At 47.3% G+C, this 27034-nt stretch overlaps 1 protein-coding gene and 1 non-coding gene across 2 annotated transcripts in view; both read left to right on the top strand.

Moving 5' to 3' along the window:
* LOC138953620 (leucine-rich PPR motif-containing protein, mitochondrial-like) overlaps positions 1-27034 on the top strand; it is a 61488-nt gene that overhangs the window by 22211 nt on the left and 12243 nt on the right. Inside the window, exons 15-29 of the mRNA XM_070325495.1 lie at positions 436-523; positions 1116-1210; positions 8730-8876; positions 9486-9560; positions 16968-17012; positions 19143-19265; positions 19746-19888; positions 20283-20368; positions 20882-21095; positions 21572-21696; positions 21917-22023; positions 22258-22326; positions 22784-22874; positions 24119-24273; positions 26336-26493. Of these exons, the coding sequence (XP_070181596.1) occupies positions 436-523; positions 1116-1210; positions 8730-8876; positions 9486-9560; positions 16968-17012; positions 19143-19265; positions 19746-19888; positions 20283-20368; positions 20882-21095; positions 21572-21696; positions 21917-22023; positions 22258-22326; positions 22784-22874; positions 24119-24273; positions 26336-26493 (1721 nt within the window). The remainder of the gene's footprint in view (positions 1-435; positions 524-1115; positions 1211-8729; positions 8877-9485; positions 9561-16967; positions 17013-19142; positions 19266-19745; positions 19889-20282; positions 20369-20881; positions 21096-21571; positions 21697-21916; positions 22024-22257; positions 22327-22783; positions 22875-24118; positions 24274-26335; positions 26494-27034) is intronic.
* On the top strand, positions 2594-2712 carry LOC138954007 (5S ribosomal RNA). The gene has a single exon (XR_011451676.1). It is a non-coding gene; the product is annotated as a 5S ribosomal RNA (ribosomal RNA).

The following is a 27034-nucleotide window of genomic DNA, read 5'->3' as shown; positions in this document are numbered from 1 at the left end:
GGCAGGTTATGCTGTAGACCAAAATGCAGGACCCAAGAAAGCTACGTTTGGGCTGGGTTGTTGCAAGAAGAGCATGTTTGACTCAAACACTGACAAGAGAAAATGGAGACAGAAGAAGAGTGTGTCAATACTGCGTTGCTTGTGTCAGAGGACTTATATTCAGTGACTTGTATGAAGTAAAAAGTGTGTGGGAAATTACAAACAGGAGGGTATTTGTCTTTGAAAAGAATGATTTTTCATGATGTCTGTCCCCAAAGGTAACGTAATTACAGAGCTATATCATGCATGATTTAAATTCCTGTAGGTTTACATTTTTCCAGCGCTGTGTCCCAAATATTTAATTCATAATGGGAGTTCCGTAAGTTATTAACATTTTAGAGTAACAAAACTGTTTCTGTATTTACATTTATCATGTGTGTCATTTGTTTTCCTCAGAACTATGGCTTTCAAGAGAAGGAAGCAAACTTTGCCTATTTCCTCTACCTGCTGGACACAAACAAGCTTGAGAAAGCGATAGACTTCTGTGAGTACTGACATCAAGTGACTTCTGTTGGTTGTTACTGAGGCTACAGTTCCCTGAATAGTAGTTCTGCTGTCAGTCATTAACATGCTCCGGGAAGTCGACGCAGGGACATAGTGGTGGTCTGCTCTCTGGAGGGGACACTCACTCAGTCTCTGGCTCCACGGCTTAACAGTCAATGTCGTTAGTAGGGAGCATAGTAGGTAGTGGGCTGCGTGGCGTACCTCCAAAAATCTGAGAAAATCAAGTCTTAAAAAGGAGGGAGTCTAAAAATGGGGCTAAATTTACGAGGTTTTGAACAGAAAATCTGAGAAAACATGGTCTTCAAAGGAGGATGTCCTTAAAAAAGGGAATCTTAAAAGAGGGGTTCCACTGTACCTGTATGAATGTTCAATTACAAAAGACCCTTTAGTGGTACAGTGGAACCCCCCCTGAAGAAAAAAACACCAAAAAGGAGGGAGCTTTAAAATGGAGGTCAATTTACAGAGATTGTGAACAGAAGGTCTGGAAAAGACAAGGTCTTTAAGGGGGAGGTCTTTAATCAGGGGGTCTTCACAGGTGAGTTCCACTGTATGTCTACCTTGCAACCTTTCAGTGAAGGACCATGAGGTGAATGTGGCCATGGCAGCTGTTCGGGCCTGTCTTATGTCCTACATGCGCAGGGATGTTGACTGGAAGCCAATGTTTCAGGTGAGAAGTACTTCTTGAAATCTGAGTTATCACCTTGTTTAAATCTGGTGTATCATCTTTGGGTAGGAGTTTTAGTCGGGGTCGTCTGAGGTAAGTGAAGTGAGTAAAGCAGTGAGAGATTGGGAAGTTTTAGGTGTGGTAACTGACAGTGCGTGGCCGTGACAGCTTTTGGTGCACCTGCAAAAGGGAAACTGCTGCAGTGTATGTCAATACAACAATGATACTTTTAGCTGTGGGCTTGTGTATTTTTGTTTGTGTGTTCAATGATATTTTTCTGTCAATTAGTGAGTTTCTTGCATTTTCAAAGCTACAGAGATCATTGCTGAAATCCAAAGATTGTATGATTTTGCATGACTTGACACAAAAACCCACTCAGCACTCTGAGATAATAGAGTCAATATAACACTTACCTCGACAGTACTATTCTTGCACATTATCTATTATAGGCCGAAAAAATTGGACAAAACGCTGAGTGGGTACAATTATCTCCCATAACCATGCGCCACCGTGGATCCCAAGCACTGTCCGAGTGCTTCCCCCTTACAGGATGTAGGTGGCGCGTCCTCTTTCTTTTTTCGCGCGTGTCAGACCGGCTGTGTTTCTGCTACGCTCCCGGATTATTTTGGACTAAGAGGCTTCTTTTCTGTGTGGACTATCACCTGTTGGATTATTGTGTGTTATTCCACTTCTGGCTTGAGGCTACGTTGTGTTTCCTTCAACTTGTGCCTCCGTTTTTGTGTGGCGGACTCGGCGTGCCTCCCGTCCTACTTCGTGGTGACCGGTCGTCTGCTTCTCGTTTCGCCGCATTCACTTGAGTATTGACCTAAATTTTCTTTGAATTTTGTTAATTCTCGGTCTTTAAGGGTACGTACAGGGCGAGGTAGGATGTCTCGTCCTGTTTTGGGCTCTGGTTCTACGGAACCAGAGTCTGCCGGGGGCAACCCTTCTCCGGGCGCCCAGCGTTATGTTTTACGCACGGAGAAGGGGATCTTTCGGCGCTCCGACTCTCCCTCCCCAAACGCTTTGCGTTTGCGGCGAGGGAGGGCGGAGAAAGCCTGTTTGAGCAAGCTCAATGCGAGCTTGCTCAAACAGGCTGGGCTTGAGCCTGGGACTTCGGGCGGGGCTGCGCCGTCGAAGGTTCGGGGAAGGTCGAGGGGAAAGAAAAAGCTTCTTTCTCCTTCTCCTTCAGTGGAACAGGCTTCCCCCCCTTCGACGCCGTTGTCCGGCCCTCAGTCTCAGGCTTCAGCTCCTCCCGGTTTCAAGCCTGGGGGGAAGGTTTCCTTCTCCTCCCTGGCTCGAATCCGGGGGCAGGTCGATTCCCAACCCTCTTTGGGGGTTGGTGAATCCGATCTAGGGGCTACTGGAGAGACTCAGGTTTTGACAGCCAACGGCCATACCACGTTGAAAACACCGGTTCTCGTCCGACCACCGAAGTTAAGCAACGTCGGGCCCGGTTAGTACTTGGATGGGTGACCGCCTGGGAACACCGGGTGCAGTTGGCATTAAAATCTTCCTTTTCCGGTGCCTCTCCTGTGCCCTCCTCGGTTTCCACCGCTGTGGAAGCCAGGAGGGACACGGGTCCTCCTCTGAACTCCCTCGCTGGGTCGTCTGCTGCTGTTTCGACAGTAGTTTCGGCCTCCTGGGGGGGGAGATCGGAGGAGATGACGGGGTCTCTGAATTCCCTCCCCGCTGGGGTTGGGATGCGAATTGACCCCGTTCAGGGCGGTCCTGTGGGGGCAGGGGTTTCAGGCTTCGTGCCTACGACCACTGCTACTACGGTTCCCTCTGACGTCCGTGTGACTGGTGGCTGTCCCTCTTGTTAAGACGCTCCGGCCGACTAGTTACTGGACGTGGAGGTGTTCGACAGAACGTGGTACTTCTGTCGAATGGTCAGGGCGACGGGAACATTGTTTCTGTTGCTCAGACCGACACCTCCGACCGGACCGTCTTGACCCCACGCCATTCCTTAGCGTCTGGTGTTCGGGTGACGGATGGTCCGGACCAAGGGTCCGGAACGTTCCAGGCTTACGGGTCGGGATCGAACCGGACCCACGGGTCCCGACTGGACTTGACCTCCGGGTTTGGTCCGGACGGGACCCATGGTACGGGACCGTACCGGACCTTAGGGTCCGGTACGGGACAGTACCTCTGGCCCTTGCCGGACCCCCGGACCTACGGGTCCGGATGGTACGGTACGGGACCAGTGGTTCGGTCGGGACCGGACCACCCGACCACCTCTGTTGGTCTGGGTGGTCTGGCACCGAACCGGAACACACCGGACCACCGGACCTATGGGTCCGGATGGTACGGTACCGGACCAGTGGTCCGGTCGGGGCCGGACCACTCGACCACCTCTGTTGGTCCGGGTGGTCTGGCACCGAACCGGACCATGCCGGACCTACGGGTCCGGATGGTACGGTATGTCCACGTCCGACCGAGCCACCCGAACACTTCTGTGGGTACGGATGGTTCGGTACCGAACGGGACCTCCGGATGCTACGGGACCGGACCGAACCTACGGGTTCGGATGGTCCGGTACCGGACCAGTGGTCCGGTCCGAACCGGACCACCCGACCACCTCTGTTGGTCCGGATGGTCTGTCACCGAACCGGACCATACCGGACCACCGGACCTACGGGTCCGGATGGTACGGTAGGTCCACGTCCGGACCGAACCACCCGAACACTTCTGTGGGTACGGATGGTTCGGTGCCGTACGGGACCTCCGGATGGTACGGGACCGGACCACAGGACCGGAACATCGGACCACCCTATCGGATCGGTCCGGACCACCCGACCACCTCTGTTGGTCCGGATGGTCTGGCACCGAACCGGACCTACGGGTCCGGATGGTACGGTATGTCCACGTCCGGACCGAGCCACCCGAACACTTCTGTGGGTACGGGTGGTTCGGTGCCGAACGGGACCTCCGGATGGTACGGGACCGGACCGGACCTACGGGTCTGGATGGTCCGGTGCTGGACCGGTGGTCCGGTCCGGACCGGACCACCCGACCACCTCTGTTGGTCCGGATGGTCTGGCACCGGACCACCGGACTTACGGGTACGGATGGTGCGGTGTGTCCACGTCCGGACCGAACCACCCGAACACTTCTGTGGGTACGGATGGTTCGGTGCCGAACGGGACCTCCGGATGGTACGGGACCGGACCGGAACACCGGACCGGAACACCGGACCACCCTACCGGACCGGTCCGGACCACCCGACCACCTCTGTTGGTCCGGATGGTCTGGCACCGAACCGGACCTACGGGTCCGGATGGTACGGTACGTCCACGCCCGGACCGAGCCACCCGAACACTTCTGTGCGTACGGATGGTTCGGTGCCGAACAGGACCTCCGGATGGTACCGGACCTACGGGTCCGGACCTACGGGTCCGGACCTACGGGTCCGGATGGCCCGGTGCCGGACCACCCGACCACCTCTGTTGGTCTGGATGGTCTGGCACCGAACCGGACCATACCGGACCACGGGTCCGGATGGTACGGTATGTCCACGTCCGGACCTAACCACCCGAACACTTCTGTGGGTACGATGGTTCGGTGCCGAACGGGACCTCCGGATGGTCCGGCACCGGACCGGAACACCGGACCACCCTACCGGACCGGATCGGCACCCCCGACCGGACCGGACCGGACCATTTCTTTTCTGATCAGACCCGATGGGTTCCTGTTCAGTCTATAAATGGCGGGGGTTCGTTGGCTGGGCTGACCCAACAGTCGCAGGGTTGTTGTTTTTCTCCCCCTTCGGCTGCTGGAGACGTTTCGTCTTTGGGGCAGGGGTCTTCGCGGCCTCTTGCTTCTGTGGGCGTTTCTTCACAGCCTGCTTCATCGCTTTCGGCTCTTCCCCCTCAAGCTCCCTACACTCCTGCTTTTGAGGAGTTGTCGGGAAGTGAAGAGGAGAGTGAGTCGGAGGACGATAGGGAGGAGGATCAGGGTCGCCCTGAGGTTAACACTGATCCTCTACCCTTGCCGGTTTCTGATGGAACTTCCGAAGCTATGCTTCGTACTTTCCAACAGTACATGACAGACATCACGCGGCGTCTTGACGTCACGGATGCCTCTCTTAAGCGTCTGTCGTCTAGTGTTGACACACAGGACCTGGACCCGGGGTCTGAGGACGAGAGGCAGGAGGCTCGTCCTCGCACAGCTAGAAGGACGTTTGAACAGTTTCAGGACGTCCTTCCCTGAGACGCCCTCTCGTCCTTTGAGTCCGCTTCGGCCCGGGCGCGGGAGGCTCACGCCGCGTCTGCCGGCGGCTCGTTTTATGAACGATCCGTCCGCCGGCAATTCGCGTTCCACCCTAGTCTTAGTGCCACGGTGGAAGCGGCAGCACATCGCCTGAGGAGTACAGATTCACGTGCTAACGCGACCTATGTTCCTCGGGAGGACGCGGGTTCAGTGCCATGCTTTCCTTCAGGAGGCGCACCTCCACTGTTTCCTCGTGTCCAATCTGTTTCGTCCCTCCCTTTTCCCTTTGACTCTCGAACTCTCCCTTTCCAGACTTCGAGTGTTTAGGGTGGGGCTGACGGTGATGTGTTCGTTGGGGAGGTGCCTTCGGTCAAGAAGGTAAAACTGAGCTCTGCTTCGTTCCACAATCTTGAGGCCACCGTTTCTTCCACAGTCGAGGCCCAATCACAGGCCTTGACATGGATGAGCACGCTGTCCACACTGTTGGACCCTCCCGATCGGGCAGAGTCTGATTCCACTCGGGTCCTTGACACGGTTCGAGTGGATCGGGCTTTGCATGCCGTGCGATCGTGCGTGACGTCTGCGGCAGAATTGGCCATTGGAACACGGGTCCACTTTATTGGCCCTGTTCCGTGATCATTTTCTGCCTACTTCTATAGTGCCTCCGGATATGAGGAAGAGTCTGAGGAACACGTTTCCTCAGCCTTCTTCCCTCTTTCATCCGGACACTGTTCGTTCTGTGGTGGAGTCCACACGCCAGAGGAACACTGATTCTCTGATGGTTGGCCTCGCTGCTTCGGCGACGGCGGCGGGGAGTAAGAGAAGTGCTACAGTTACCTCCAGCTCCCAGCCTCAGAAGAAGAAGAAGAAGCCAGTTTCACTGCCTCCTTCTTCCTCCTCTTAGGCGCCTGTTGCGTTCCCAAGTAAGACGAAGGGTGCTCAGACAGGTAAGGGGAAGCAGCACCACCAGGGGGGGTGGTCGCAAGCCTGCGCCTGCCCGCCAGCAGAATTTTCAGTGAGTCCCGGCCCTACGTTGACGCCCCCTCAAGTTGCCCCTCTTTCGTCCGTCGGTTCCCTTTTTCGGGCCCGCGGCATGTGGGGCAGACTGGTCTCCAACCAGTTTTTCTTGAGGGTGGTGTGGTCGGGGTTTTCTCTACCGCTGTCGTCACAACCTCCATTGTCCGCTCTAACCTGGACGTTCCCCCCTCCTCGAGACCCTGCCAGATGGCAGGCTCTTCAGGACGAGGTGAACTCGTTGGTCGAGAAGAAGACGGTCTACCCCCTTTCTCAGCCTTCTCCGGGGTTCTGCTCCCGCCTGTTCACCGTCCCCAAAAAGGACGGCCGGTTCAGGCCGGTGTTGGACCTCTCCACCTTGAACTTGTACCTTCACAGGTGCAAGTTCAAGATGGAAACCCCTTCGTCGGTCCGGTTGGCCATCCGGCCAAACGATTGGGCCATGTCTGGGACCTCCAGGATGCTTACTTCCACATCCTGGTGGCCCCGGGGTACCGACATCTGCTCCGGTTCGTTTGGGAGGGCACAGTGTTCGAGTTTCGGGCCCTCCCATTCGGCCTGTCCTTGGCCCCTCTGATTTTCAACGGGGACAACAACACCACATGCTTAGCTTACCTTCGCCACCAGGGGGGCACCAATTCTCGGTCCCTCTCCCTGTTGGCGGAGGAGATTCTGCTCTGGTGCCAGACCAATCAGGTCCGGATGTCAGTCCAGTTCGTTCCGGGGAAACTGAACGCCCTGGCCGACATTCTCAGTCGGGGCGATCAGGTTCTCTCCACAGAATGGACCATCGCTCACAACGTTCTACAGCGTCTGTGGGCAAGGTGGGACCGTCCTCTGATCGATCGGTTCGCAACTCGATTCAGCGCTCGGCTTCCCAGGTACGTCAGCCCCTTTCGAGACATGAATGCGTTCCACTTGGACGCATTCACTCTCTTGTGGAGGCTCCTCGATGCTTACGCCTATCCCCCGACATCTCTGATTCCGAGGGTGCTGGCAAAATATCTGCAGGAACGACCAAGACTGATTTTGGTCGCGCCTTACTGGCCAACAGCTCCGTGGTTTCCAGATCTTCGCGGTCTCACCCACGTAGACCCTCTACCTCTGGATCTGGACGGGGGAGGTCTGCTCCAGCCTCGATCATGCCTCCCTCATCCACGTCCAGAGAGTCTGTGCTTGACCGCATGGCTCTTGTGCGCTCCAAACTGCTTGCACTAGGATTGCACAAGAGTTCAGTAGAGTTTTCCTTGAACGCTAAGAGGCGATCAACTAATCAGCTCTACGACTTACGCTGGAGAGCTTGGGCCACCTTCGCCTTGTCCAAGGGGATAAAGCCGCTTTATCCCTCAACACAGGACTTGGCCAACTTCCTGGTGGAAGTGTATCAAAAGAAGAGTCTTTCTTCTAAGACTCTTCTTGGATACAGATCTGCCATCGCTTCCACGATTGCGGCCGCTACTGGTCGCAGATCTGAACACTTGATCAGGTCCTCCCTCATCGCTAATGTCCTTTCGGGTATTAGCAATGCAGCGGTGTCTAAACCTCGGGTTTCATTTCCCAAGGGGGATGTCTTTCTGGTCCTCAAACTCCTGCGTAGCAATGAGTTTGAACCCCTGGCAGGCATCAGTATCAAGTTGCTGATTTTTAAGACTAAATGTTCCTCATCGCTTTAGCCACTTGCCGTAGACTCAGTGGTATTCAAGCTTTGAGTGGCCTGGACTTTGACATTGAGTTCACCACACAGCAGTGGTTGCCAGCATGGTCACGTCAGTCTAAGATATGTTTCTTGGGTATATTTTCTTTTACGGTAGTACTGTTCGAAAATTGCCTGGGTATCTTAATCCTTGGATTTAAGTGATTTTGATTAAGGAGTTTAATACTCTACATATCACCCTCACACCACTCTGGTATTCTGTGCAAGAATAGTACTGTCGAGGTAAGTGTTATATTGACTGTAAGGCTTCTTTTTAAGCCTACTGTCTATATGATACTTACCGAGACAGTACTATTAGAGTTTCCCTCCCGCCTCCCCTCTTGATATGTTATGGGCTTTTTGAGGGTCTGCAGCTCATAAAGAAAGAGGACGCGCCACCTACATCCTGTAAGGGGGAAGCACTCGGACAGTGCTTGGGATCCACGGTGGCGCATGGTTATGGGAGATAATTGTACCCACTCAGCGTTTTGTCCAATTTTTTCGGCCTATAATAGATAATGTGCAAGAATAGTACTGTCTCGGTAAGTATCATATAGACAGTAGGCTTAAAAAGAAGCCTTACATTTTACATCACTTGAACAGCTGCTGGCCCAGCTGAAGAGCAAGAGCACAGTATGGCGTGGAACAGCCCTGGAGACAACTGCCATGGTCCTCAAGCGAGCCCTCATGCTTCAGAGGAAGGATGGCTGGGCTGATGCCAATGAAATCTTTGCATTCCTGGAGGCAAACGTTAGTAGACATTTTCAAACTTTTTTTCCATTCTTTTTCTGCATCTTGTTCTTATTGGCGTTTTTGTAGGTATGAAATAAACAGACCTTCTTTTCTTTCTTCTTTTTACTTTTCTTATTGTTTACGTCTTCCTGTTCTTCTTCAGATTATTTATCTTCTTCATTTATTTCCTTATTAAAAGTGTCATGTCGTTAAAGCTGGTGAATATGTTCCATAAATACTCTTTCTGGACTTATTCTGTGTGTGTGTGTGTGTGTGTGTGTGTGAGCACTGAGCATGCCTCTGTCTCTCTCTGTCTCTGTCTCTGTGTCTCTCTCTCTCTCTCTCTCTCTCTCTCTCTTTTCTTTAGGCATTGCAAGTAGGCAAAAAAAGGGCCCATGGACTTTTTATTCTCAAGGCCTTCTAGCGCTGCCATGTCAGGAATAGTGAAAAAATCGTCTGGTTTACATTTATTACAATAATCATGTAATAGAAAAAATCAGTATTGTACAATGTAATAAATTTGTCATTTTTACCGAGCTTTGAGCAGCCTGAAACCTGGATAACAGAGTCATGGAAAGCTGCTGTTGTTCTGACTGATTGGCACTTCTCTGTTCTTTTCCTTTCAAGGACATGAGGATTTTGAGAAGAAATCAGCAGGAACTTGCAGAATACTTTTCAGGTGCCCCGGATGACGTCTTGCAGGTGAGGCTTTCTTTTTTTTCCGTTCTTTTTACATTTAGTAAGTTTCCACTAAATGTTTTAAGATAGACTGGGAATCGAGAGGAGGGTGGTGGTGTATGTATGTGTGAGTAGTGTGTATGTCTTTAAAGCATTTGATTTATTTTAGTTTTGCTTTTCCTATGTATGATTTGCTGCTGTGGGTTGTTTTTAACTTAGCTGGGTTTTTGTTTTTTAATTTGTTTGTTTGACAATGCTGTTTAAATTGCTATGGGTTGCTTTCACATCAGTTTTTCAAGTAGTTATATTTTGTTTTGTGCGGTGACTGATTTCAGGATACAACATAACACACAGTAACTGATGTGCCTATTAACTCTTACCAGTTCGCTCCCTTGCCCATCGTAAGCAAGCTTACGATGCCCCCCCTGTAGTTTTCCACTGACCAATTATCTAATTATTATTTTTTTTTTTTTTTTTTTTTTTACATTGGATGGGTCGGACAGTGGATAAACTCATATTAAATTACATATCTTATCCCAATTCATATATAGCAATTTACTTCAGTTTAGTGCTAGGACGCTGAAACTACGCTCACCCTGGTAAAGGGGGAAAAGTACCCTAAAAATAGAACAGCCTTGAGGTCACAATGACGTCATGACCGGGATACCCTCCCAGCATGCACTGAGCACGCATGCTCCCGCCGCCATCTTTGTCAAATTCATTCCACTCTTCAGCGACTTGACTGCGGACGTGTTTTGGTCTACGCTCGGGCTATTCTTTAGCCCTCTGCTTATTGGCAGTTCCAACCCTGGACACATCGTTTGTACTTAGCTTTGGCTGAGTTTGGGTGAGATTTTTCCAGTTTTACCTTGTTGTTTCATTTTCGTTTGCCACAAGTTAGTCTTGTTTACGTTTTGACGTTTCTAGACTTTCGCCAATATGGCAGACAGTGAGAAGAAAAAATCTAGCGCTAGACAGGTGGGGACAACAGAGTCCCCGTCTAAGAAGGTGACTAAGAAAGCGAAGGGGTCGAAAACCACTGTTAGTTGTTTTGAACCAGTTTCTAAGACATCGTTTCATGTACAAATTGAGGATCCCAAAAGTCCTGAAATGCCGGCGTTGAAGCATGGGTGCAAGACAGCGTCTGAGCTGAAGCATGTTAGCAAGACAGCGCCGGCCAAGTCTAGCGTTATGACAGATAAAGAAACTTTGTCAGTGAAAGAAGATTTGTCAACTATGTTTGCTTCGTTTAGCGAACAAATGCGTGCCATGTTTTCAGCGGAGTTACAGTCGGCGAACGCGCAGTTGCTTTCTCTCCATGCGGGAGCGGACAAAGCAAGCGCAGGAGCGAGGGCGAAGGCAACCCCGTCAGCCACGGTGACGAGTGCTGATGTTCACGCTGAGCAAGATGCCGGTTTCGACAACTTTTCTGAAGGTACCGTACTGTCCCAACTTCCGCCCGGCGTCGGGCAGGAAGCCGTCAGTAGACGTGCGTCATGGCGAGGCGGCATAGCCCTTCCCACGCTAGCTCTCAGTACGGGAGACACGGAGTGTATGTCCGGCCAGGAGTTGCCGACGACACAAAGGTCTCAACTTCTGCCACGGGAGCAAGAAGCTGTCAATAGAGAAACATACGGACGAGGCGGAATGACCCCTCCCATGTGTACTCTTGAGACAGGAGATACGAGGTGCTTGTCTGGCCACGAGTTGCAGACGGCACTAAGGTCTCTACTTCCGCCACGGGGGCAGGAAGCCGTCAATAGTCAGGCATCCGGGCGAGGTTTATCCCTTCCCATGCCTCGGCTTAGAACGGAAGACACGCTACCGTCGGTACGGCCTATTCAGGTTCCGGTATCGGCACAGCGTTCCACACTTCCGCCCGGGGGGCAGGAAGTATTCTCGAGGAGGGATGCTAGCGGTGGTTTTACCTCACAAGCACCTTCACTTCCGGGGGATACCACCTATGACGATGCTAGTCATTATGGTGGCGAACTTCCGGAAGGGGAATTGGAATATGAAGATTCCGCTGTGGATGATGATGCCAATGTGCAGTTACCAGCTAAGCTTAGCCATGCAGTAGCTATGGCAGCTCAGGTAGCGGCACGGTACTTTGAGGAAGGAGTGGTGTCAGCAGCTAACGTTACGGCACCGCCACCTTCAGCTGTTGGGGATTTTCACGCACCGCAAGAAGGGACACCAACTTTTAAGTTTCGGGAGTCCCCTTCAGTGGCGTATGAGATGTCTTTGATTCTGGCTAAGCGGTCGGGATCTAGGGGTGTGACGTCTGTCCCTGTGCCTATTTTGTCAGAGCATGGTCAGGCGCCGGACTCGGCCAAGCCTTGGCTGGCTGACGCACATCGAGCCCCTCACGTCCCACAGGCGGCACGTAGATTGGTGTTGAACGCTTACCCTCATAATCTCATAGATTCCTTCTCTTTGCCGCGTGCTACGCTCCCGGTAACACCGGAGTTGGCGTCGCTCAGGGAAGACACCTATGGTAAAGACAGGGCTGTCCCTTATACGGAAGCCTCTCTTTTGGGTTTGGAAGAAACAGGGAGATACGGCTTGGAGTTAGCGTCCCTGTCAGAGACTCTACTCAGGTCTCTCTCCCGTTCTATTGCTACGTCACTGGATCCGTTTGAATTTCGGAGTGACGCGAGTGTAAAGGACGTGACTACTCTGCTCGCTACTTTGGCTAAAGTCTCAGCAGAGCAAATGCGTTTTTCTGCGCATCTTTACGCACATGCGGTGCATTCGCGCAGGTCTGCGTTTCTGGCTGGCTCTAAGATCCAAGACAAGGCCACGCTGGAGGTGCTTAAGTTCTCGCCGTTCACGGACGGTTCCTTGCTGGGGCAGCCGTCACTTGACGCCCTCCAGAAGGAAACACAGGACAATCGTGACTTAGCGATCGCTAAGCTAGCTCAGCACGGGTTTACTAAACCTCAGAGCAAGAGCTACGGGCCACCTAAACCTTCCGCCTCTTCGGCGAATAGGGGCGGGGCTACGCAAGCCAGCTCTTCTTCAAGGGGTAGGGGAAGAGGCGCGCCTTACCCTAAGAAGAAGCCGTCTTTCGGCAATTCAAGGGGGTCTGGACGCAAAGCACACCCCCAATGATGCCCCCCCGAACCGCTACCCCACACACCCGACACGCCTTTGGCGGCGGGCGGCCTGTCTCGGGCGCTCCCACTTTGGTCGCTAAGGGTAAACAGTCAGTGGATAGTGGGCGTAGTGCGTTCGGGGTTCAGGCTACTCTGGAAGGAGGGAAAAGCTCCCTTAACCAGAGTTCTACCGAAGTTCAAGTTTCCTGTCAAGCTGGAGGCAAAGACGGCGATACAAGCAGAAATTTTGTCTCTACTTCAGAAGGAAGCGATAGACGAAGTAACGGACCACAACTCCCCGGGTTTCTACGGGAGAATTTTCGTGGTACCGAAGGCTTCAGGGGGCTGGCGCCCTGTCTTAGACTTGTCTCCTCTGAACAGATTCCTGAGACAGATCAAGTTTACAATGGAGACTCCAGCGTCAGTCAGGGACGCACTCAGACCGGGAGACTGGGTGACGTCGATCGACCTGACAGACGCTTACTTTCACATCCTCATGCATCCATCAGACCGGAAATGGCTGAGATTTCGATGGGGAGAGAGAGTGTTCCAATTCAAGGCTCTTCCTTTCGGCCTTTCTTTGGCCCCTTGGATTTTCACGATGGTGGTACGGCAGCTGTGCTCTCTTGTCAGGCAGCAGGGCGTACGCCTCAGGGCTTATCTCGACGACTGGCTTATCCTCAATCAGGATCGGGAAGCATGCAGCGCCCATACGCGGTTCACACTGCGTCAGGCTCACGAGTTGGGTTTCTCGGTCAATCAAGCCAAGTCGGAACTTACACCATCCCAGGATTTCACGTACCTGGGAATGAGGTTCAATACGGCAGATTGGTCAGTACGCCCCTCACAGAGGAGGATAGACAAGCTGCAGGATCTAGTGAAATCACTGGCGGCACGGCAGCAAGCCTCGGTCCGGGAGCTGGCGTCAGTGCTTGGTCAAATGGAATCTATGGCCACTCTTGTCCCTCTGGGGAGAGTACACAAGAGGCCGTTTCAGGCAGCTTTGAATTCGGTTTGGAACCCCTCCTCTCAGGGATGGCAGGTATCGGTTCAGTTAGAAAGCTGGTTTCAAGAGACCACGGCTCAATGGCTGGAACCATGGATTTCACAGGGAGTCCTCATCACTCCCCCTCCTCCAGAGGAGGACTTGTTCACAGACGCTTCCCTGTCAGGCTGGGGCGCTCATCTCTCTCACCACACAGCCTCAGGCAAGTGGACAACAGGCCAGGCCCTCTCGCACATCAATGTGCTCGAGTTAGAGGCTGTAGCCCAAGGTCTTCAGAGCTTTCTGCCACTGGTGACAGGCAAGCATGTTCGTCTGCATACAGACAATACTACCGTGGCAGCCTACATCAACAGGCAGGGCGGCTCTCGCTCTCACACTCTGTCTCTCAAGGCATGCCAAATCCTGAAGTGGTGTCACCAACATCAGATATGGTTATCAGCAAAATACCTTCCGGGAAAACTGAATGTTTTGGCAGACGCCCTCAGTCGATCATCGAAGGTACTCCACACGGAGTGGACGATCACCCACCACGCTCTACAGCGTCTGTGGGCTCAGGTGGAAAAACCAGTGATCGATCTTTTCGCGACACGGTTCTCAAGGAGATTACCAGTGTTCATATCCCCGTTTCCGGACCCCGAAGCCTGGAAAGTGAATGCACTGGAAGTCGACTGGACAGGACTCACGGCTTACGCTTTCCCACCATTCCAACTCCTTGGAAAAGTGTTGAGAAAAGCAGAGTTGGAGCAACCATCTCTGGTTCTGGTCGCACCGTTGTGGACAAGCCAGCACTGGTTCCCGGATCTCCTCCGTCTGGCAAAAGGTCCTCCCATTCCGCTAAATCTGGGAAAGGGAGAGTTACTACAACCACGCACCGGCATTCAGCATGCGAACCCACAGTCCCTGCTCCTTCACGCATGGAGACTGTGAGAAGATCCTTGCGTTTGTCAGGTGCCTCAGAGAGGACACTGGATTTGGTGCAGAAAGCGCACAGGAAATCTACAAGCTCAGTGTACGCTTCACATTGGGCGGCTTGGGTTAAATGGTGTGCAGAGAATCGGGTTGTCGCTGTGGCCCCACGTTCTATGCAGGTAGCTAATCACTTGTCATGGTTAGCAGCTCAAGGCAGCTCCCCCTCGTCTCTCCGAGTCAGACGTTCTGCTATTTCAGCTACTTTGAGGCAGTTAGGTCACAACGTTAACCTCAGTGGAGTTATCGCTAGTGTCTTAAAAGGGGCATCAATAGATTTTGCTAAAATTAGAGCCCCAGTCCCTGCATGGGATCTCTTCCTCGTTCTGGAATTCTTAAGATCGCAAGATTTTGAACCATTGCAATCGGCTAGCCTAGCTAATCTTACTCGTAAGACACTTTTGCTCGTTCTTTTGGCTACAGCAAGGAGAGGTAGCGAAATTCACGCGCTCTCAGGCTCTTCTAGAGACATAGCTTTTGAAAAAGATGGTGCTATCACCTTACGTTTTCGGCCGGAATTTTTAGCCAAAAACCAGAAGCCTGATCAAACTTCTCCTGTAGTCAGAATTCTTCCTCTTAGCAGAATTCTTGCTCCAGGCGACCCAGATATGTCTAACTGTCCGGTTCGGGCTCTTTCTAGTTACCTGTCTCGCACGGAGCCTATCAGAGCGAATCAGCAGAAACTGCTCTTCATCTCTCTGAACACGGCTAGGCATAAAGACATATCCAAGGTAACTCTTTCTAAGTGGGTCTCAACGCTGGTTAAACAGGCGTATGAGTGGTGGCACGGAAAGAAAGGGGGGGGGCAGTCAGTTCTCCCTCTAACGTCGGCTCGAACGCACGAGGCGAGAGCCTGGGCATCCTCCTTAGCGGTGCTTCGATCGGGAAGACTGTCTGAAGTCCTCGATTCAGCCTACTGGAGATCTGAGGATGTTTTTATCAACTTTTACCTGCGCGACGTGTCCAGTACGCGCCAGGATGGTACCAAGGCCCTGCCAGCGATGGTAGCAGCAGGCCAATTGCTGACTAGTTCATAGGTGAGCATCCCACCACCTTAATTAGCAATCTGCTATATATGAATTGGGATAAGATATGTAATTTAATCGAAAATTTTTGGTTAAATTTTGATTTGATTAATATACTTACCCAATTCATATACCGAAGTCCCTCCCGCCTACCCCGCTTTAGTTCCCCTAAAAATATAACGGGGTGCTTCGAGCGAATGAATTTGACAAAGATGGCGGCGGGAGCATGCGTGCTCAGTGCATGCTGGGAGGGTATCCCGGTCATGACGTCATTGTGACCTCAAGGCTGTTCTATTTTTAGGGTACTTTTCCCCCTTTACCAGGGTGAGCGTAGTTTCAGCGTCCTAGCACTAAACTGAAGTAAATTGCTATATATGAATTGGGTAAGTATATTAATCAAATCAAAATTTAACCAAAAATTTTCGATTTAAGACACACTTTATGACTGAAACAAGCTGGGTTTTTGTTATAAGTTAGTTATAGAAATGCATTATTAGGCCCCAAAAAAAAAAAAAGTCTGTTAACGGTAACATAGGCCAAAAAAATAGGGTCGGTAGGTCGGGACTTTTTTTTAAAAAAAAATTTTATTTCCCTAAAACATATTTTTAAGTTATTTTGCCAAAGAAACAAAGCCCCCCTTTTTTTTTTTCAATTTTTTTTTTCAAATTTTTTTTTTTTTTCAAATTTTTTTTTCCAAATTTTTTTTTCAAATTTTTTTTTTTTTTTTTTTTTTTTTAACAAATGCCAAACAAAAGTCTAGGGTCGCGCGAAAAAATAGGGTCAGTCAGGATACCGTAAACAGAATATTTTTTTTGGCATGAAACGTCCAACTTTGAAATTTGGGTGGGGGTATTCAGGTGATAATAACTTTTTTGTTTATCAGCAAAACTCTATAAAACGTTGCTATGTTATGTAAAATGAATGCCCAAACAGACTAGTTAGAAGCATATCTAAAATAAACTGAACACAACAAAAAATTCTTCTTTGTGTTTGACACGTGTTCCAAAAAATGGGCGTACAAATTTCAACAAAAATCATGTTGTCACCCCCATAAAAATTTTTACCTTTAAAGATAGCACAATTCTCTTTGCAAATATGAAAAGCTTATTCATTTTCCTTTCATTTGATATATAACTTTCTATATTTCATTTAGAATATGACCCCAGATAGCCACTCAGCAAGTATGCACCAACAGCACTGTAAAATATGCCCTAAAACCCCCGAACTGGTAAGAGTTAAGCATCTGCAGACATATCTTTAGTTTCAGAGGAAAATCTATTTCTTAAGTTTTAGATGGTGGTACAGTATTCCTGATGTGAGCTCTTGTATGTTGCAGAAGCTGAACGGTTTGGTGTCCTCAGACACAGCTGGTGATACAGATGTAAGTCATAAGACAAATTTACTCCTAGTTTTTGTTAGAAAATACTACGGTACAGTGGAACCTCTATTTTAAGACCCACCGCCATAAGACTGTCTGTCATATAAGACCTTATTTTCTCAGATGATTTCTTCAGTGTCACTAAATTTACCTCCGTAACAATACCTACATTTCTTAGATTTTGAGAGTCTTTAAATAGAGGTACCTCTGTTCTGTTAATCCACAAGCATTTACTCTTCTGACCCATTGAAAATGTTTTGCTGTACATTCTGTAGTTTTAAGAATTATAATTGTATGATATAAGCTGCCACGTACTAGCTGCAGCTTTGAACGATAAGAGTATGAAATGGTCGCCTCTTTCCAGATGTGGTGTTGAACAATAACCATGTGAAATGGCGGCCTCTTTGTTACTGTAAGCCTTGAACTTAAAAAATATGAAACATAACTCTTTTTAGAATGTCAGAGTGTATATTACAAGGCCCTTTCAGTGAGGGTTACCTGTTCTATTACACTTACAGTTAGGTAAAGTTCCTACAAGCTGGCGCAATCAAGTTGTGAGTAGAAAGTTTTCTATGCAATGTTGGTACGACATTCCTGTCTATACAAAGGCTGTTCCAGTGAGGGGTACCTGATCTGCTTAAGGCCTTCATGAATTGAACCCGCAGTTCGTTTCGCAAAGACTTTGCGAAGCCTTTTTACCAAAAATGTAGTGCCAAAGTACAGTAAGCCATAGTAAGCTTTGTGAAGTAGACATCGCGAAGTTGACTACGCCAAAATAATATCAGGCTTTGCAGTTAGTAGAAGAACACACAACCTAGTGTTAAAAAGCTGAAGGACTTATTTTTGTCGACATGACGTCATTGTTTTATGTCACACGCTTTCCTTCTTTGCCACTACTAAAGCAAACGTGTGCAAGATTGTATGTTACACGCTTTGTAGCATGTGCAAGAACGGATTCAAACTCGAAATCGTCCCTCCAAAAGCCCCAAAATGCACACACGACTTTTATTTCTCCTGCTGTTATCGTTTCATCTCTTTACAAATTCTTCAACGCTGAGAATACTGAGAACGGCATCCCAGACGACAGTACTGTTTCCATACGCGAATTTAGCTGCCCTTGGAAAGTGGCTCGCTCAGGAGGCCTGTTAGTCTGAAACTAGAAGGACAGAGTTCTGAACATAGATGACAAAGACCCCGAAAAGAACAAACATTTCGCGGATGCAGACACAGAAAGACGTCATGAAGAATGCGATGCTTCAAAAGATACAGACTGTGACGATGACTGTGACGTCATTCACATATACCGAGACGTCATTCATAGTTGTTCGTTCACTTCCGTCAAAAAGTAGATCTCTCCACAATGGCTGCTCCTGTGTTTAGGTTTGTCAAGCTTGAGTACGCAAAACGTGTTTGTTCTCTCCTCTGTTGAAGCTGTGAGACATAAATGCTATTCCGACTTGTTTGTGTAACAGAGTTTTCTTCCACACTCGATTAGCTGATGTCTAACTCAGCCTGACGGCTTCGTTAGACAATCAACGTTATCTCGTGTGGAAGAAAACGTCTGTCACCCGACCAAGTCTGAATAGCAGGTAATGTTTAATATACGTTATTTGCGTGTTTGACCAAAATATGACATTTTACACAGATCGAGACAGTCATTGTTCTCCGAGACCGCGCTAGCGGTCGAGGTGAACAATGACTGTCGAGATCTGTGTAAAATGTCATATTTTGGTCAAACACGCAAATAACATTTATGTATCGATCGAATTCCTTTCAGGTACTTATGACTTTGTTGTTGTTTTGACGATTGAACGAGCACACACACACACATGCATGCAATCCACATGTATGCAATCAAACACATAAGCTTCATATTTGGGCGTTTCAGGTTGACCGAAACTTCAAAGGAACTACAAAACACACGTCATGTACTCACTTTGTTGTTGTTTTGACATTGAACAGCACACACACATGCAATCAAACACATGACGTTGTTTTTTTTTGAGTTCCTTTGAAGTTTCGGTCAACCTGAAAAGCCAAATTATAAAGTTTTGTCGGCCTCTGACGTCACATGACTCAAAGAAGGGAAATCCAATCTCCAATCGATACATTATTATTTGTTTCTGTTTCCAGAGAGGGCTTGCAGGACCTATGTCGTTTGACCTGTCACTGGAGGAGCTGAAGGCGCTGGTCAGACAGAACCCCAACAACAAGGGTGCACAGAAACGCCTTCTCCTCAAAGCCTGTGGAGTTGGGGTAAGGGACATGTCAGTCCTGCTTGTGCGTGTTTATAAAATGAGTTTGTTATCTGTGTGTGGTTATTCACAGCGGATGTATTGGAACTGATGTAGTGTCCTGGGCATTTATTTCTCCAAGAGCTGGCGTGTGTCTGTGTGTGTCTTTGTGTCTGTGTTTGTATCTGTGCACAGTGTAATCTCCCTTTTAATATCCTTCAATGTTTAAGACCTTCATTTTCAGATGTTCTGTTCATAGCCTCTGTAAGTGTACCCCCTTTTTAAGACTTGATTATCTCACATTTCTTATGGTCTTGAAAGGGGGGTTTCAGTGTATATGTAAGTGCGTGTTAGACTAGTTGATGACAGCAAAATAATAATTTGTTAAAGACATTTTTGTCTGCAAGTTTTGTACAGTACACTTGGTTCTAGTTTACATCAATTTTAGATACTGAAAGAAAGTATTGTGACTCGCTCAATAAATTTGTCCACTGTTTTTCAGGATGTGGAAGAAGCAGAGAAAGTTAAATCTACACTAGAAGCAGAGGGTTTCGTCTTTCCTCCCCAAGTCCTAGGTCAGCTGGCCTACATGTATGCCATGTTCGTCAAAGACGTTGAAAAGGCACAGCACTTCATCCAGGAGTTGTGAGTCACGCTTTATCTGTTGCAAACAAAAGCAATTGTGGGGCATCCTATGGATCATCTAGAAAGCTGACAGTGCAGCTGAATAGAATAGATGAATAAAAGAATTGAGAAAATTAATAAATATGTGGATGAACTTATGTGTGCACTGCTTTTAGGTTAGTTAAATAAGTAGAGTTGGATGGGTTTTGTTTTTTAAATGCAGAGATGAGGTTATTCAGATTATCTAAGTTCCGTGAAAGCGTGTTGGTAGTTTAATGTTCAACAAATGCGAAATGGAAATTTGCGCTTAATTGAGCAAATAGGTTAGATCTCAGGATGGTAATCTATCACTAGATCACCTGTATCACTCGAGCGAACCTGAAAGTATGAGTGATATGTGTATTCCCTGTTGCAGAGAGACAACTTTTCCAGAGCACAAAAACTACCAGGCAGCGGTACTCAAGTTGGCAGCTCTACAAGTCTCACAAGGGCAGACAGATGGTAAATGTTTTGTCGGATATTTTTTCACCATGAATTGTTCAGACGGTCTGAAAGCTGCTTGATCAAGACAAATGATATGGAAGGAACTGTAGGTCCAGTTGTTTCGAAAAGAATTTCTCAATCAAAAATGTCAGTGAATTCTTGTGAGAATTTGTTTTTAGCAGAACAATATCTGTATATTTAGAAGTACTGTGTTATGGCTTATATCGGCAGACTGGTTAAGATTGGTTACTCAGGGTGTATTTTCAGTTATGGTGTTCATTCTTTGTTAGCCATTGGTAGCGTGGCATTTTGGTGTGAAGTTTACTCTCTTACATGAACTTGTTACACCATAATAGCCAGCCAATATGAGTTCATTTATTATTAACTGCCATCTAGTGTGTGTTCATTTCTTATAAACTATTTTCTATGGTACATCGGTCTCAGCATGTTTAATCATGTTTTGTTTTGAGAATGAGACTGAGTAACAATAGAGACACCAGAGACTAGATCTGCTCTTTTCTTTCTATCCAGCTGCAGTGGATGCCTTGAAAAGATATGCTGACAGGCACAAGGACATTGTAGAAAAACAGTCCATACCAAAACCACAGTACTTCAGCGACATTGTGTCTGCTGCTGCTGATGCAGATGCCGCCAAGAAACTGATGGACACTTTGTTTGAGTGTGGCTATGTGCCCAGAGACAGCATCCCTGTTCTGGACAGCTACATGGACAAGCTTGTTGACAGGTGGGTTGGAGCAGTGTTTGAGCGCTTTTTGGCTAAGACCAAAGTGCACTGGTACATGTGTATGTGTGTGCACATTTGCGCATATGTGCATATAGCACATAAACATGCATGCACACATGCAATCAGTCACACGCACACCCACACCCTCCCTCCCTCCCTCCCTCCCACCCTCCCTCCCTCCCTCCCTCTCTCTCTCACTCACTCTCACTCTCACTCTCTCTCACTCTCTCTCTCTCACTCTAAGCAGTCACATGCACGCACGGACACCCACACCTTCCCTCTTATGATTACCTCATTATTCGACAAATACGGTGAATGGCTGAGGCAAAGGCTAAAAGAAATGAGGCACTTAGCGTCATCTCTGATTTGTCAGTCTTTTTCTGCTTCGAAGTTGGTGTTTGCTGTTTTTTCTTATCACAAATGTAGCTCATTTTTATGACATGTTGTGTAACTATTGTGTCTTATTCGTGTTTCAGTGGGGACTCGGATAGAATCCTGGCAGAGTTTGAAGAGTTTGTCAAAACCCAACGTCGTTCACCAAAAGTGGACAAAGTTTTGCAGTTCTTCATTAACAAGGAAGATCCAGATAGGCTACAAAAAGGTGGGGTTTTTTTGTTTTAATTTAATTTTCTTTATTTATTTAATTTTCTTTTTTTAGAGAAAAGAATTGAACATTTGAATGGATTTCTTCAATTTTTGTGATGATAAGAAATGTTGGTAAAAGACACATTCCGAAAATAACTCTGTTGGGGGTTCCACTGTAATGGGACATGACGAAGGCAAGTCGTGTAAGCATTTTCTTTGCTTGTTCTGTCTTCCAGTGGTAGACGTGCTGACAGAGCTGTATGGACTGATGAATGTGTTCCATCACCTGATTGCCGACTTCATTGAGTGTGGACACATCAAGAAAGCCAGAAAAATCATGGAGGTGAGCATGGTGTGCAAAGTTCTGTGTGTTGGTGTTTCCGTCCCTTTGGGCATCACTGGCCCCCTCTGAAAAATTAAATGAAATTGAGTTTGTGTGTGTGTTTGTGGGAACATGACGCAGAAAGAAAGTATGTCTTTGAGTTTGAGTGCCTGTGTCTTTTAAAAGTGTGCGCTTTTCTGTTTGTGCATGTGTGATTTGAACATGACAATTTGGAACTGTGGGTTTCTTTGACAGACACCAGGGCTGAGAGCCAACATGCAGAGGCTGAACTACTACTGCCAGAGTTTTATTGAGCGCAATATGGTAAGCAAGGTTCAGTCACTGGGAATGTTTATTGCTTGGTTGTCATACTTTCTTTATGTATTATTCATTTGCTACAGAGGATTCTATGCAAAATAGGAGTTCATTTGATTATTTCAAATGATTAATGCAATGTCTGGAAATGTTGGCCAATTTATTGATTAATAATTGAAAATACTGGAAAATAATTCATCAGCTGCACAGTTGTAATGTTTTGATTCCATTAGATGGTTTTACTTGTCAAAGTAATGTTATCATTATACTTTAGTTTGACTGGTTATGCCTTTTGCGAAATGACTGTTTTTGTGTGAGCTTTTTTTCTTGTGTTTTTTTCCCCAGGTGATATGGTTAACGGCGAATACCTCTTGTGAATAATGATTAACATTTCAGTGTTTATCAGCAGTGTCTGCTCCTTTGAGTTGTACTGATTAGCCATGCTCACAGTTCAGCTCTGTTTCAGATCAAAGAACTGGAGGCACTCGCTGAAGTGACCAAGGAAATGTTTGGCATCGACAGAGACAACATGCTGTTCCATCTAATCCGTGGCTATGGTATGTGTGAACTATTGAAAAAGACATCTTTGAGTACTGAGGACTGTTGCATTTTTGACTCACATGCGAAGCAAAAGTGAGTCTATGTACTCACCCGAGTCGTCCGTCCGTCCGTCCGGACGTCCGGACGTCCGGACGTCCGGAAAACTTTAACGTTGGATATTTCTTGGACACTATTCAGTCTATCAGTACCAAATTTGGCAAGATGGTGTATGATGACAAGGCCCCAAAAAACATACATAGCATCTTGACCTTGCTTCAAGGTCAAGGTCGCAGGGGCCATAAATGTTGCCTAAAAAACAGCTATTTTTCACATTTTTCCCATTTTCTCTGAAGTTTTTGAGATTCAATACCTCACCTACATATGATATATAGGGCAAAGTAAGCCCCATCTTTTGATACCAGTTTGGTTTACCTTGCTTCAAGGTCAAGGTCGCAAGGGTCCTTTAAAGTTGGATTGTATACATATTTTGAAGTGACCTTGACCCTGAACTATTGAAGATAACTGTTTCAAACTTAAAAATTATGTGGGGCACATGTTATGCTTTCATCATGAGACACATTTGGTCACATATGATCAAGGTCAAGGTCACTTTGACCCTTATGAAATGTGACCAAAATAAGGTAGTGAACCACTAAAAGTGACCATATCTCATGGTAGAAAGAGCCAGTAAGCACCATTGTACTTCCTATGTCTTGAATTAACAGCTTTGTGTTGCATGACCTTGGATGACCTTGACCTTGGGTCAAGGTCACATGTATTTTGGTAGGAAAAATGTGTAAAGCAGTTCTTAGTGTATGATGTCATTGCTAGGTTTAGTTACCCTAAAGGTCGAGGTCAAGCATGTGAGTCGTATGGGCTTTGCCCTTCTTGTTTATTTAAATAAGGATTGGGATATTTTGAGGAGGAGGAACGTTGCATGTTGTTTGAAGTTTTATAGACTTTTTCCGGTTGTCTTCATGATTACACTTGTGGTGTGGAAAAGAATGGGAAAGTGAGAGAGTATATACTCAGCTGACCAAAATAGTGTGCCAAGATAAACTGAACAATATTTCTGTTCTCAGTGCATGAAACGTAACATATTTTGAGAGCGTAGACAATTTAAAAAAAATTAAAGTTAAAACAAATGTAAATCATGCAGGAAATTAAGTCTCTTACTAGAAAATGTCATACTAAGTTACAGACAGGTATTATTTCTCTCTCCTGACAAGGTATGACATTGAAATTGTCTGTGTGTTTTCAGTCAACCAAAAGGACTTTGAAAGGGCAAAGGATGTTCTGGTTCAGTACGAGGAAGAAATGCTCGCACCCAGCGCTCGCACACTCCGCTTTCTGGCTCGAAATTTAGAGACGGCTGGTCTCCCTGTTTCATTTGAGGTTCCAGATTATCAGCCTCCTGTAAGTGAGAGATTGTGTGTGTGTGTGTGGTGTGTGTGTGGTGTGTGTGTGGTGTGGTGTGGTGTGGTGTGTGTGTGTGTGTGTGTGTGTGTGTGTGTGTGCTTTGAGTGGGTGGGTGTGAGAGGAGAGAGAATTATAAAGAGAGACAAACATTCTGTCAGTATGTGTATGAGGGGGAAGGGAATATCACTTCAGATGTGTGTGTGTCAGTGCCTGCTTGTTTCTTTCTATCTGTCTGTGCCTTGGTCTGTCTGTCTGTATCTGTGTGCCTGTCTGCCTGCCTGCCTGTCTGTCTGTGATCAGATCCAAAAACAAAAAGACTGCCAACGTTCTAAATTTCAGAATAAAAAAATAAATTAAAAAAATAAAATTGTTTTTTGATTGTCTGTGATCAGGCATTATTGTGGGTCTCTCTTAGATTTGTGCTCATCTTTCTCTCAGTGTGCATCTTTTTCTCTCTGTGCGAGTCTTTTTCTCAATGTGGGTCTTTCTCTCTGCGGGTCTCTCTCTGTGCGGGTCTTTCTCTCTGGTGGTGTGTCTTTCTCTCTGGTGGTATGTCTTTCTCTCTGTGCACGTCTTTCTCTCAATGTGCGTCTTTTTCTCTCTGTGCGCGTCTTTCTCTCTCTCTGCGGGTCTCTCTCTCTGCGGGTCTCTCTCTCTGCGGGTCTTTCTCTCTGGCATGCGTCTTTCTCTGTGTGCGCGTCTTTCAATGTGGGTCATACTCTTAATTTGCGTCTTTTTCTCTCTGTGCAGGTCTTTCTCTCTGGCATGCGTCTTAATTTCTCTGTGTACGCGTCTTTTTCTCAATGTGGGTCATACTCTTAATTTGCGTCTTTCTCTCTCTGTGCGGGTCTTTCTCTCTGGCATGCGTCTTTCTCTCTGTGCGCGTCTTTCTCTCAATGTGGGTCATACTCTTAATTTGCGTCTTTCTCTCTGTGCGCGTCTTTCTCTCTGGCATGCGTCTTTCTCTGTGTGCGCGTCTTTCTGTCAATGTGGGTCATACTCTTAATTTGCGTCTTTCTCTCTGTGCGCGTCTTTCTCTCTGGCATGCGTCTTTCTCTGTGTGCGCGTCTTTTTCTCAATGTGGGTCATACTCTTAATTTGCGTCTTTCTCTCTGTGCGCGTCTTTCTCTCTGGCATGCGTCTTTCTCTATGTGCGCGTCTTTCTCTCAATGTGGGTCATAGTCTTAATTTGCGTTTTTCTCTCTCTGTGCACGTCTTTCTCTCTGGCATGCGTCTTTCTCTGTGTGCGCGTCTTTCTCTCAATGTGGGTCATACTCTTAATTTGCGTCTTTCTCTTTCTGTGCGGGTCTTTCTCTCTGGCATGCGTCTTTCTCTCTGTGCGCGTCTTTCTCTCAATGTGGGTCATACTTTTAATTTGCGTCTTTCTCTCTCTGTGCGGGTCTTTCTCTCTGGCATGCGTCTTTCTCTCTGTGCATGTCTTTCTCTCTGGCATGCGTCTTTGTGTGCGCGTCTTTCTCTCAATGTGGGTCATTCTCTTAATTTGCGTCTTTCTCTCTCTGTGCACGTCTTTCTCTCTGGCATGCGTCTTTCTCTGTGTGCGCGTCTTTTTCTCAATGTGGGTCATACTCTTAATTTGCGTCTTTTTCTCTCTGTGCGGGTCTTTCTCTCTGGTATGCGTCTTTCTCTCTGGCATGCGTCTTTCTCTCTGTGCGCGTCTTTCTCTCAATGTGGGTCATACTCTTAATTTGCGTCTTTCTCTCTCTGTGCGGGTCTTTCTCTCTGGCATGCGTCTTTCTCTGTGTGCGCGTCTTTCTCTCCATGTGCGTCAGACGTCTTTCTCTCTCTCTGCGGGTCTTTCTCTCTCTGTGCATCTTTCTCTCTGGCGGTATGTCTTTCTCTCTCTGTGCATCTGTGTCTTTCTCTCTGTGTGCGTCTTTCTCTCTGATGGTGTGTCTTTCTCTCTGATGGTGTGTCTTTTTGCCTATGTTAGTAAATGCTTGTAAATAATGTCTCCATACATGATAATGCGAATCAGCCAGAGTTATACTTCCCCCATGTGAACAGAAAAACTAATGAACGAAATTTGTCTCCACACAAGGTACAAATGGAGGAAAAAGGACCGGCAACAAAGCGCAAAGAAACACCCAAGTCAACTGTCTCTCAAGCAGCGGCCACAGCGGCTTTTTCCCAAGCTGGGCAGTTGAAGGACAGCATTGAGAAAGGCGAAGTGGAGAAAGTTCTAGCTGACCTGCAAGGGTACATTTTTCTGTCCTGTCTGAAACATGTTTAAGTCTGTGTTGATCAAGACTGCACTGAAGTTAAAAATTATGTTTTTGAAATACATGTACTTTGAAAATATGCAAAATATGTGCATATTACTTTGAAGTGTTTTAAAACAGAAATCAGACTGTGGATCTGCTGTTATTTTAGGATAACAACTGTCTTCACAAGGAAAACAATTGGCGCCTGAGAAAGAAAATGTTCCTTCAAGAAAAGAGTCCTGGAGCAATCTAAATAATTACATTTTGTCTGTGTTCTGTCAAGAGAGGCTCTCAAATCGCCTTTTAATTAAAATAATAATAATAATGATTATTTATACGCGCACACCTTCCCAAAGGGAAGCTCGTGGCGTTTACAAAGGCGCTTCATGCATACACTCGTACATAACAATCTCACAACCTTACATTCCACACAATCAACCGTACAAAAAATAATAATAATAATAAAACAAGTACAAAATAAAGGATAATAAAGCAAATATCTAACTGTACATTATTAAAAACTCTAAAAGAATATT

The sequence above is a fragment of the Littorina saxatilis genome, linkage group LG17, assembly GCF_037325665.1.
Source record: "Littorina saxatilis isolate snail1 linkage group LG17, US_GU_Lsax_2.0, whole genome shotgun sequence".
Classification (NCBI taxonomy): Eukaryota; Metazoa; Mollusca; class Gastropoda; order Littorinimorpha; family Littorinidae; genus Littorina; species Littorina saxatilis.
The sequence above is the reverse complement of the archived record's forward strand: the minus strand, read 5'-3'. Positions and strand labels throughout refer to the sequence as shown.